The sequence below is a fragment of the Pteropus alecto genome, unplaced genomic scaffold (assembly GCF_000325575.1).
Source record: "Pteropus alecto unplaced genomic scaffold, ASM32557v1 scaffold146, whole genome shotgun sequence".
Taxonomy (NCBI): domain Eukaryota; kingdom Metazoa; phylum Chordata; class Mammalia; order Chiroptera; family Pteropodidae; genus Pteropus; species Pteropus alecto.
The window spans coordinates 27,542,816-27,555,049 of record NW_006442107.1 but is presented as its reverse complement, the minus strand read 5'-3'; the positions used below and the strand labels follow the sequence as shown (position 1 = coordinate 27,555,049).

General features: G+C 45.3%; 1 protein-coding gene and 1 long non-coding RNA gene across 4 annotated transcripts in view; one reads left to right on the top strand and one right to left on the bottom strand.

Moving 5' to 3' along the window:
- Positions 1–11,032, bottom strand: part of EMILIN2 (elastin microfibril interfacer 2) — a 49,840-nt gene extending 38,808 nt beyond the window's left edge. The window contains exons 1-3 of one of the 3 annotated variants that reach the window (XM_006920054.3): positions 10,938–11,012; positions 7,361–8,007; positions 6,701–6,823 (exon numbers count right to left, since the gene is read on the bottom strand). In XM_006920054.3, coding sequence (XP_006920116.1) covers positions 6,701–6,823; positions 7,361–7,494 — 257 coding nt within the window. In that variant the 5' untranslated portion in view covers positions 7,495–8,007; positions 10,938–11,012. Of the gene's footprint in view, positions 1–6,700; positions 6,824–7,360; positions 8,008–10,937 lie in introns of those variants that run through there. The other 2 variants (XM_025038668.1, XM_025038667.1) reach the window with 2 other exon arrangements.
- LOC112469265 lies at positions 7,937–9,062 on the top strand. The gene is made up of 2 exons (XR_003042594.1): positions 7,937–8,066; positions 8,175–9,062. It is a non-coding gene; the product is annotated as an uncharacterized LOC112469265 (long non-coding RNA).
- Positions 11,033–12,234: the final 1,202 nt, after the last annotated feature.

Here is a 12,234-nt window from a genome sequence, read left to right as displayed (position 1 = left end):
GCCCCTTACACAAGTGTGATAGGGTGCTTTTTCAAAGTTCTCTCAGCTATGTCACCTCTCCAGGAATGCAGAGATGAGGGAACTGTGCATCAGAGAGGCCTCGGGACTTAACGAGGTTACACAGCGCAGGGGGCGGAGGGGGCTGTAGGGCTCAGGCCAGAAGCCAAGTTTTCTATCTCCTCTTCCAGAACACATTGGCCACAACAGCCAACCTTGGTGGGGCTACCTCAGGGGCTGCCTGGCCCATTCACTTCGCCTTTTCCACCTACCTCAGAATGTTAGTTCATTTGCCAAGTGCCTACCTGGTAGAATAGAACAGCGGAGGGAGACTAATCAATAAGACTAAAACGGGTTTAACAAGAAGCAAACTGTTTTTCTTAAGGCCATAATCTCTATTTGAATCTCATTAATTTTTTCCTAAAGATAAGAAAGGTAGTAAATGTAGCCCATAAACATAAAGTTCTTTTCCCAAGACCCCAGTCTCCATCCTACCTAATCTTCTGGCTGAGCTTGTGATGAGAAAAAAATAAAAAATAAAAAACTATTGTGGAAGCGTTCTGGAAACGCCAAAGGGCTCTACACACATAGTTTCTTATCTACTGGGAACCTAGGGAGGGAAAAGACTGAATGAACAAGCTTGAAAGGTCCGAGAGCCTAGGGAAGCAGACAAAACAGGAAACGCACCAGTGGCAGCAGGAGGCTCTTGGGGGCTGATGCCTCCACACACATGTTTGCCAGTGTTCTCCCATGCATCTCAAATTGATTCAAGTTTCCTTCACTACCAAGGAGCAAGGCTCATAGTAGCCAATTAATCGGAAGATGTTTGTATAAAAGTTGAAAGGGAAAAAAAAAAATCCCCAAATCTACACACACAAGAGGCATGTTTTGAATTAAATGGAATTTTGTTCCTGGAGATGCAGAAAATGTAGAATTGGCTCTAGAAGATGTAAGCCTTTATTTTCTCCCTCCAGTATGAAGTGTTTTTGTTTGTTTTAAGAAGAAGAAGAAAAAAAAAAGGTTTTCCTGGCTGAGATTGCTCCCTAATCGACAACTTTTCTTCCAGCTGAATGATCACCTGCTCCCCTTGGAATCTCAGGATTACAAGAGTTCTGGAAACTCAGCACTTAGCATTCACACCTGCTGCAAATTTGCAAATTCTTAGTTTGTCTTATGACAGCAGCACAGGATCCTCCTGTTGGCCCCATCCAGATCCTTCCCCCAATGGAAGAGTTTTTTAAGTGCTAATAGGAAAAATTCCACTGAGATGCAGCACACCCAAGAAGGGGGTGGGGTGGGTAGGGCTGGGTGCATGTTGATAAGCCTGACTCAGTTTTGGTGTCATCATGAAGCTCCAGTCAGACAGGCAGAGCCTCAGCCCTGAGTTGGGATGGAAACAAATACAGGGGAATAATGCTGCCTTACATCTGGGATCCTCAGATCCCACTAGGTGCCAGCAAGGCAGCTGCTCCACACACAGGATGCCCCCAAACGCCTCCAATACTAACAGCAGTCAGCTGGACCACTGCGAGCTGAGTGGGAGGTTATGTAACTACCTGAAATTACTGCCATGAAGCATGAATGATGCATGAAAGAAAACAATGCCTAGTCCAAGAATGAGAAAGATGGTGCTGTTTCTACCATTGATATACCCAAACACCACCAACCCGCATAGAGGGGCTCTAAGAAGCCTCATGCCCTCATCTCCTCCCTTCCCACCAGAGATGCCAGCATCACAGCGTGCTGGGGCAGGTAACACACACACACCTCCTTCCTTCTCTCCCTCCCTCGGGGTCCTCATCCCAGAGTGTGGGTTTAGACAGCAAGGGGCTATGGGGAAATGGAGTGGGAAGAGCCTAAGGCTTGGAAATAATAACTGGATTTAGATCTAGGCTCTGCTTCTTTGTAACTATGTGCCCTCCTGTAAAGTGGGGTTAACAACTCCAAGCATTGCTGTAAAGATGGAAGGCAATGAACCCAAAGCTGCTCATCAAGTTACAAACAACTATGCATTCCAGGGAGATATTCTCCCCAAGTCAGGCCCTGGATACTGGATACTATATTAAGGCCATCCTGCCCAAAGCCCATAGGAAGAATTCTAAGTTGCTCACATTCCCAAAATGTGTCCCCAAAACGAGCTCATGTCCAAGACAGACCCCCTCCACACTTATGTGCTGCTCCTGAGATTGCAAACTCAGAGGTGTGGACACGCCAGGACCATCCTAGTGCTGCCTGGGTGGCAGTGTGATGGTGAAAGTCTGCCAAACGCGCCGAAATGCCAGTGCTTTATATGGTTAATCAGAAAAACTCCTCAATGCAATGAAATTTTAAGAGTTTTGGCTTTCTTAATATGAAAGTATAAAGTAAAACAGTGACCTCAGAGGGGAAAAAATCCTTAGACTAATTAGGAATAAATAGTAAATCACTACCATCCAACGTTGTGCTAGTTTAGTCCACAAGCAGCTGCCCCCTCACTACACACTTCCACCTGGTAACTCCTCTGACCTCCTCCACAGGTCCTCATCAGCCACCCTTACGATTAGCTGAGGGAAAGCAAATCAGTTTCTGTTAGAGCAATTCTCCGGAACCCAGACCCCACTTCACATCTAGTGCCAATGCATGAAAGAGAGAGACTGACAGATCTCTAAATTCCAAAGTGACAGAAAATCTTCGGAGAAAATTAATAATTCTTACACACAAGAATGGTATTACTAATTCAAAGGCATGGGCTTAGAGTTGTTTTTCCAGGAGCACGGTTTTGACACCATCCCCTTGTGACAAGTCTCAGGGTAAGTAGCTGAGCTCAGGGATATATGTGTGAATATCCTGACGTGGCCAAACTTATTGGCTCATACGGTATACTCCACAGTACTGGCCTTACTAATATTCCCTTTAAACAACTGTCCTAACAACCCAGAAAAATCAAATCAAATCTGCCAGTGTTTTATTAAAATAATAAAACCTCTATAGCATAGTGGACAGCGTGAAAAATGATGCAGTGCACTGCGTTGTAGCAAAGGACCCACAGTTAAGAAATTGAAGCATGTGTGTACACATGCACACATGTGGACAAACAGTTCTCAGTCACTTTTATATGGAAATTGTCTTCCATGAAAGGTGTCAATGTTCTTTATAGCTGAGTACCGTGCAATCTATTGAAGGCGCACACTAAAACACATTTCTCCATTGCTATAGGGACAGAGGCCAGTCCACAAAGGCCAGCAGCCTTGTGTGTGGAGGCCGCTCAGCCACTTACCATCATGTGACCACAGGGAAGTCAGAGAACATCTCGTGTCCGTTTCCTCATTGGTAAAATGGAGCCCATCTTGAAGGACTGTCGCAAGAATTAAAAACTAATATATAGAATAAAAAGTCCTAACACAATGCCCAACACTCAGAAAGTTCTTTAAGTTTCAGAAAAATGATTGTTCGAAATGCCCACATATCATATAAAAACCCTCTCTGCTCCTAGTTTCGCATATTGATACCCAAATCCACAATCTATAATCTAAGGCTGTTCATATATGCAAACGAGCATTGTCTAAACTTTCTGGAAATGCCCGTGGAGGCTTAGCACCCGATGACAGGGCCAGGCACAGACCTGTTCCTGTGGTTTGTGTGGACTTCCCCTCCAACCCCTTGTTTCCTAGCTGATGCCTACCTCATACTCAGTCTCTCCCTTTGGCTTCTTCACTTCTCTCCTAAAACATGCAGAGTTCTCTCTCTTGAAGTAATTCTTCACCCGCTTGGCTATTATCAACTCCCTTTTCCCACCAAAGCCTTTGAAACACATTTGATTCTTGAGTAACTGGTTTCCTCACGACCCAGTCCCTTAATCTCACATGAGCTACAACACGACTGTACCCCACTGCTATTTTCCACATAAGCAGATCTTTTTGCTGGCTAACTCATCTGGCCTTTCTGGATCCCTCAGCTTCCCGGGCTTCTCCTTCCAGGGTCTCTGAAAATCTTGGCTTTGCTCTCTCCCCTGCCTGGCTTCTCTTCCTCCTTTCCCTCCACGGCCACAGCAGCCCAGCTCTGCTACAACTCTATTTAGGCCTCCTTCGCTGACACCTGCCACTCCTAGATACCCAACTGTCACTAGCTACTAAACTACCTTTCTAGCTCCAGCATCTCAGTCAAACTCTAGGCCTATAAGCAGGGTTCCCCAACCCCCAGGCTGAAGACTATACAGTTCTGTGGCCTGTTAGGTACCAGGAGCACAGTGGCAGAAAAGGGAGCAAAGCTTCATATGTATTTGCAGCCACTTCCCAGCGCTGGCATCACTGCCTCAGCTCCACCTCAAATCATCAGACATTAGATTCTCATAGGAACACCAGTCCCTGGTGCCAAAAAGGGTGGGGACCACTGCAATAAAGGCGCACCTCAGAGATACTTCGAGTTCAATTCCAGACCACCGCAATAAAGCGAATATTACAATAAAGTAGTAATCTTTTTGCTAGGAGAGGGTCTTGTCTTCAATTTGTGAAAAACGCAGCACTTGTGCAGTGCAGCAAATATGGTATGTCTGTACTTCTAACACCACCCAGAAAGTAGCCCTCTGTCACTGTAGGATGAGGTTCCAAAGAACCTTCACTTCTACAGGTCTCAGGTTTTAAGGATCAAATAATGAAGATCGCACCTGACAGTACCTATGAATTGAGAGAAGTTACTCAGGCTTCTGGACACAAGGCATCAGAAACACCTGGGAAATTCCATGTTAATTACAGTCATTCCTCTTTAAGTGTAAAAGAAATGTTTCTCCCTTGGCCTTCATTCATCCACTAATCCTCAAAATTTAGCAAACACTTAGTAGTTGAAAAATAAGGTAAACCGTTCCTTTCCTGCCTCTAAAGAAACAGAAAAAGGTCAAGAACTAAATTAGCTGCTTAAGTTAACTTCAAGATTTTCGGCTTGATCAGCTAAAACAATCTTCTTAGTTTTTGAATTTCACACTTACAGTGCAGTACTTAAAATGTAAAGAAAGACACACTTGAATTATTTACATGGTTATTACTGAAAAAATACGGAGGTCACTTATTTTGGTTTTGTTTAATAAAACAACAGAAACATCTGTCATTTTTTTTTATAGCAGTGTTTATTGTCCTTCCCATTGGGTGGCAAAAATACGCTCCAACTGCCTTTCATTAACCTGCTGATCTGAAGATGGTTCGTTTCCCATTGAAGATTTGTTTCACTGAGTTTTGGTCAAATACAACAATTAAATCGTCATTTGATTTTTTAAGCACTAAAATAATATCAGAAAAAAAATTAAATCTTTTAAATGAAAAGCATTACCTCCCTAAATGAAAAATTTATTTTTGAGTTGTCACAAGTAAGCATTAAGATTATAACAAATCATAAAATGCTGTTTTTGTGTAAAACAAATGAAATATTCCTGACTGACGATTCTAATTTTGAAGAAATCCACTCAAACCGTATTGAGTACTTACATGTCTCTACTACAATGTGAAACTCTTGGTTCTTGTTTCACTCACTGCTGGCCATAGATTCTGAGATCTGCATCTTACAGACTAGAGATGCAAGCTGTATGACTGTACCGCACACTTCGGACACTCTACGCAATGCAGTGTGACAGCCAGAGATCCTGCTTCAGCCTGCTTCTCTGTGTATTAAAAAGTGGGGATCTGTCCTAAGTTGTTGGCCTAATAGAAATTACCCCTTTCGTGTTTTAAGTTCCCACAGCAGCTCATGGGGTGGGGTGTGATTTAGGGGCCACTTGCACCTCACATGCCTGAAGGCTCATCTAACTACCTTCTGGAATGAGGTTTCCTGGAGTACAAGTTTCAGTCTGTCCCTTTGCTTTGCCAAAGACAGATCCGCCCACTGGCTATTATTCTTTGCTGTAATGACAACTGTGCTCTAAGACAAACAACTTATTCTTAGGGGAAAACAATTAATTTCAATCATCACATGTGTTCCCCAACAGCCATTCGTTTACATCAGCTCATCCTCTGATATCTGACTTACACGAACACACAGACTTGCTGGATGGGAATTGAATGAGTGTGCTGTATTTAACGAAATCTGTACTCTATTGCATCCCTTCCTCTTTTTTTTTTTTTTTTGAAGATGGTGAAATCTTTATAAGCAAAAAGATGATTAATTCTTCCCCTTGTCTTTAAGAACAATTCTCTCCTGACAACTACTTAGCTAATCCCAAAATCTAACTTGAAAAAAACAAGACGACACACTCCTAAGCAAGTTATTCTGGGGACTTCAGAGATCTACAACACTGGAAGAGGTCCGTTTCATGGGACATCTGGACAAAACTCGTCTGTTTTAGGACAGTCAGCTAGCCCTACATTTAAACATTTTTAGCAGTATACATCTTGGAATCTATGTGCCCCAGTACACACAATATGGATCTAATTAGGTCCAGCTGTCTTATGTTAGTAATAAAATTGAAAAAAAAAATAAGTGAGGGTGGGGGGCTTTGTTCACCCCCTCCTGTGCCCTGATGATCACAAGCTCGCAAGTCTTGTACATCTTCAACTTAGAGAAACTCAGCTTCTTTACCCCGGCGTGCCCGGGACCCCGCTCTGCGCTCAAACTTTTCAGCTGCGGAGTTTTCTCCCGCTCTGGAAGAGATTTACCAACTGGCTGGAGCCCAACGCCCCGACCCCACCCCCACCGTCCGGGCCCCGGCGCGCCCCGCCCGCTCCTCGGCTCCAGAACTTACACCAGCGCTGACGGGCAGGGCATCTGGTTCCAGGCACAGTTGTACTGAGCCTGAATAAAACTCTCACTTCCCTCCAGCACAGAGCAGCTCACATTTTTGTTCACGATGTAGGCGCACCAGTTCCTGGGGTGGAGAGAGAGGGAGAAAGGCACTGTGTAAATCCGGAGAACAATGAGGCTGGGGGAAAGGGGACAGGCTGATACAGCAGCGGACGGAGCCAAGGTCAGGGAGGTCGTGGTCCCTGCGGAGGCAGGAACTCCACGAAACAGACCTCCGAAGGGTGCGCGGGTGAGCCTTTGGCGAGTGCACTTCTTCCCGACCAGAGACAGAGAAAATCACCCAAGGTCCCAAGAACTCTAGTAATTCTTGGGAGTTTTCTAACCGTTCTGCTCTGCGGGACACTCCCTGCGCCCCACGGCCCCGGCGGCAACACTGCTGGAGGCGCTGGCGCCCGGCACCCTGCGCCCACCGCGGAGCGCACAGCCACCCGAGAGGAGGCGCTGCCCGAGGCAACTCGAGGGGAACCCCTGGCTACTGCTCGTCGCCTCTGACAGCGCAGCTTCGGGGCCTGGCGACGGGTCGGGAGGGGGAGGCGGGGGCCTAGGGCTCTGGGAAGGAGCCTCGCCATCCGCGGGGCTGGGAGCGGGGCCGCGCACTTACTTGTTCCTGGAGCCGGGCCTCGCGGGGTGCTTGGGCTGCGGGCCGGGGTGGCCCAGCCCCGCGCCGCCCAGGGTCAGCAGCGCCAGCGCCCAGCGCCAGGGCGTGCGGGGCCGGAGTCCCGTCCGAGGCCACATTCTGCGCGCGGCGGGCGCCCAGCCTGCGGAATCCGGAGCGCGGAGGGTCGCGGCGAGAGCGCAAGGCTGCGGGCAGCCGGGGCGCGGCGGGAGAAGGCTGGAGGCTCCGGCGCTTCGCGGGGCTCCACCGCGCTACGCGGCCGCCCCCTCCCGCTTCTCGCTCCCACTTCCCCTTTTCCACCCCGTGCGCCCTCGCTTCTCTTCGGTCCCTCAATGACGCACAGGTCCCCCCGGGTGCCGCCCTCTTTATTTCACTTCCCTCTCCGAAACGTGATTCTCCCTCCACCACGTCTCCTTGTCTCCAGTCCCCTTGCCTCTCGGCAGGGGGTTCGGGGTGAAAGGGCTAAAGGGTTTGGGTCTGTCACAGAATTTCCAATTACTCATTCCTTTGGTCTCATCCCAGAAGCCGGGCAACTCCGCCTCCCACCTTCCAACTGGCGCGCCCCCAGCCCCTCGGGAAGTGGCCGCAGTCGGTGAGTCTCGGTCCTCACGTCCTGCCTGGGTGCCGGCTTCCTAGGGTGAGAGGGACATCTTTATCAGTCTTTTATCAGACGCGACTCGGATTTCCTCTGGTAAGACTGGCCATTCCCCCACAGTTGGATTTAGGAGAGTTTAGAGGGAAATGAACAGGATCCTCTTCTCTTTCTTTACCCAACTCCGCCTTCTCCATCATTTAACAGTTTCCAAGTCCACGTGAAGGGGAGCAGGGGACGGTAGAAGCTACAGTCCCACCACTTTCCAACAGCTTCTGAAGCGGAGCGGCGGCTTCTATTATATGCTACACTAATCTTTGAAAGGCAACCTCAGACTCTGCTTCGGATGTCCTCTTCTGAGCTTTCTCTTTCTATCTATATTAAAGCCATTTACTCCACACCTTTGCTTCTTAACAGTTCAGACACTGCTAGCCATTTGTCTTTTCACTTGCTTGTATATTTTTCTGCCTATTCATGAGTTACATTAATCTCTACCAATTTTCGGAGGGATAGGGTGGTGGAATGAAGCAACTCCGCAGAAGAATGTTACATAAAATACAGAAGAAATTTGTTGTATTCTCAAGGTATTAGAGCGAGCTATGTATTTGAGTTAACTTGCTGCATTTAATGGACACTAGCATGAGGTTATTTGCACACTGCATAGATTAACTGTAATATCCGTGAGCTAACAGGACACTGTTGGCTGTGAATTATGTGGACAATATAGCTTTGCCGTTGTGTTCCCTACTCTACTAAATGAAGCCATTGGTCCATTTTATTTTTAACACGCTTTGATGGGAATGTTGGGCCTTTTGATTAGTCTGTGTTCCCTACTCTACTAAATGAAGCCATTGGTCCATTTTATTTCTAATACGCTTTGATGGGGATGTTCTGCCTTTCTCTTCTCTAGCCAGTTTCATAAGTAGAAACTTTGCAAGAGCCAAGCAGAAAATTGTACCATGTAAGGATATAGTCTGTCCATGAACTCTCTAAATAGATCATGCAAATAATGGACTGACATCATCTCTGCCTTCAAAAGAGCCACCCTGAGGGGAAAATAAGACAAAGAAATAAAAAGCTGTCTTGCATAACCAATCTGTATCTTTCTGTGTGACTTCACTATCCTCATTCTAACGCAATTTTCGTTCATGAAGTGTCATAGGGAAGAAACATAGGACAGAAATGAAAGCAAGTGACAGAAGGAAAAACTGGAGGAAACACACAGATGTGTATGTCTACAACTAACAGCTAACAACCACAACTTCTTTTCGATACAGGCAGTTCTCAAACTTGAGAGTAAAGTTGAACTGGTCAAGTCAAATCTATTTTTTTCCATTGAATCAGAGTTATACTAGGAAGCTGTATTCTAGTCCCAGAGTTTGAGGACTAACTTTTCATGAGATGGCCACAATACTATATTTAATCATCTATAAATGGCATGTATCAGTAAATAAATTTTATTCTGAGCATCTGTTCCATGGTAGGCATTGTGCAAAAATATTGGGATTCATGAGTAAGCCAAAACTGACATGGTCTCTGTGTTTACAGAGCTTTCAGGTATTCCTGTGCAATGAAAGCTATAAAGTTTCTGATGTACAGTCAATTAAGTGAGATAATATTTGTCACATGTGTTTCTCTAGACACAAACCCACCTGTACCTGGTGTGGGGCTGCTCTGGGAAGATGGAAGAAGACTGTTGGCTCTCAGGAAGACTTGAGGCTAAGATCCTAAAAGACCCTTCTTCCTTTCTCTTCTCTAGCCAGAGGAAGGGAGGGGCACATCAGACTCAGGAACCAGAGAGCCCTCTAAGAGGCAGAGAGAAGCTTCCTGAGGATAGAGAGCTTAAGCACCTTAGGAAACAGACTAATTTGGGCAGGTCATCTGGTCCCAGCCATAAGCAATAATTTGGACATAATTGGCAGAATGCTACAAGTGTGAATTCTTTATAAATTGTCAACTATCTTAAACAAGCACTTGAAAACTCAGTTTCCTATAACAATTGAAGGAATTCCTTCTGCTTTTAAAAACAAAAGTGCCCCCAAAGTTATTTACACTCTTGACTGTGTGACCAACTTACCTAAAACAAAAATGCTAAGTAGAATTGCTTCTTCATATAACCCATGCCCTCACTGTTGCTAATGGTAAAAGATGCTCATCAGGCTCTGTACTTGGGGGCAATTTTCATGAAGCAGTGAGCCGCCAGCTGGGCCCTAGCAGACCCTGACTCGCATTCAAATGCCCCCGTGGAGGAAGATGGGTGATCATTACAGAAGCAGCAGGCAGGTACATTTCTCCCACCCGCCAAGCTCAGTCATCTGGGCACAAGACATTTGATCAAGATGAACTGATTTTGCATATAGGATGTGGTCAACAGTCATAAGACTAATCTGGGCATCCTACCCTTCTCATTCCTTATTTTCATTTTCTAGAATTCAAAAACATTTCCCCCTGATTTCTAGATGTACTTTTAGGTGTCTTTACTGCTTCTCTGTGCTGTCTTTCTACTGATGAAAAAGGTAGTCCTTGTAGACTGGATACCTTGAATAAATTTTGATCGCAAAGCAATACACTCTAAGAAAGTGTTTTACACATTTATAATTTAGTGATAAGATGCCCTTCATTCTTTAAAAAAAAAAAAATGCAGTTGGTAGAGAAAAAGAGAAAGAAATGTCTGAGAAAAATTAACTGGCTGCACTGTCTAGCTTGGTCACTGTTTTAGAATGCCCAGTTTCGATTTGTGGACAAAAGGGTCATATACTAAACCTGACAAGCTCAGGGAGACCAGCATGGCAGGCTCCACAAACTGAAAGAATAAAAGTAACCACATAGAATTGTCTGAACATAAAAATTCCTAATAAAAAGCGGGTCATGGCAGGCAGTCTTATCGTAGGCCTGTAGCTTCCTTGACAATGTTCAGTCTTCACCTTAAGTGAGCCTGTCTATTGTCTTTTTGCATCTAAGATAACATACCTTTGAAACGTCTCAGTAATCTTCTCCAGACCTCTCAGGGCACACCCGCCACCAGAGCAGGAGATCACAGAACCCCTCATTGTTAATTTGTTCCCTGGCATACCATCTCTATACGCTGTACATGTTAATTATTAACTATCCTGTACCCAGCATTGTAAAAGAAGTATGTATCTCTCCTTTTTATCCAATCCCAGAGGTAACTCCCGACCTTGCTTTCTCCTACCTCCTTAATCTATCACCGGTGGATTTTATGTAACCCTTCTTACGTCTCCCCTTTGATTCTAATGTATAAAAATAAACTGCAAAACTGCCAGTCTCTGGAGCACTTTCCCAATCTGTTGAGATTTTGCTTCCTGGCAATTTGTAATTGTTGTCAGTTGGGCTCAAATAAACTCAAAAATTCTCTACAGGTTTGGATGTTTCTTATGTTGACAGTTGATACCGTTTTGTTTAGCTTCATTTGACATAGGCATTGTATTGGACAAGGCACCTGCAGAACTCAATGAGTCCCCCAGACTTGAAAATTTACAAACAGCTACTTTCCTGTCTTGTTAAAGGCTTTGCTCAAATAGACTGAACCAGAACAAAAAACAATTGCTCTCTTCAATTTTTCTTAACATACTTATTTGCAAATATCCCATTTACTATTGACAAGGAGAAAATTCTGAGACATCCTAAATTAAGTTACAGCAGGCTAGAGGGTGGAAGGAAGAGACAGGAGAGGGTAATCAGTTCACAACTGCAGGGCAAAACCAACAAAAGATCGCTTGCATTCCTGAATGTATGTTGGAACTTTGAATTAATTTCCAGTTGATTGTTTCCAGATTATCTAAAGAGAATAGCCCGGAGCCACAGGACCCTGAAGCTTCTACTACTTGCTTACACTTGAATTTTCCAATCTGTTGCCCACAGTTAATCTGTCACCGTGGGGTGAGGTGAAATCCTGGGTCACCCCAGCGGTGTGGGGAAGGAGGAGGTGAACAGTGGTTGGTGGCATTGTGTGTTGTTGTTCCTGGGTTCTTCCCCGCTGATGCCGTGAAGAAGTACACGTCGGCAAGATTGAGAAAAAGTAAGATTTATTGAAAGTACATTTTAGGAGACAGGCTGCACTAGGAAAGGCTGCAGTTCTGTGGAATTTAGGAGGTGAAGAGATAAGATAGTCCACCCCAAAGGGAGCGGCGGGTTTCCAGCCAGGAATGCTGTAACAATGCAGAGATGGGAAGGTCTGTTTATATTTGGGGCGTGATGGGTGATGGGAGGGCCTAGATGATCCATAAGTGAGGTCACCTTGACTGAC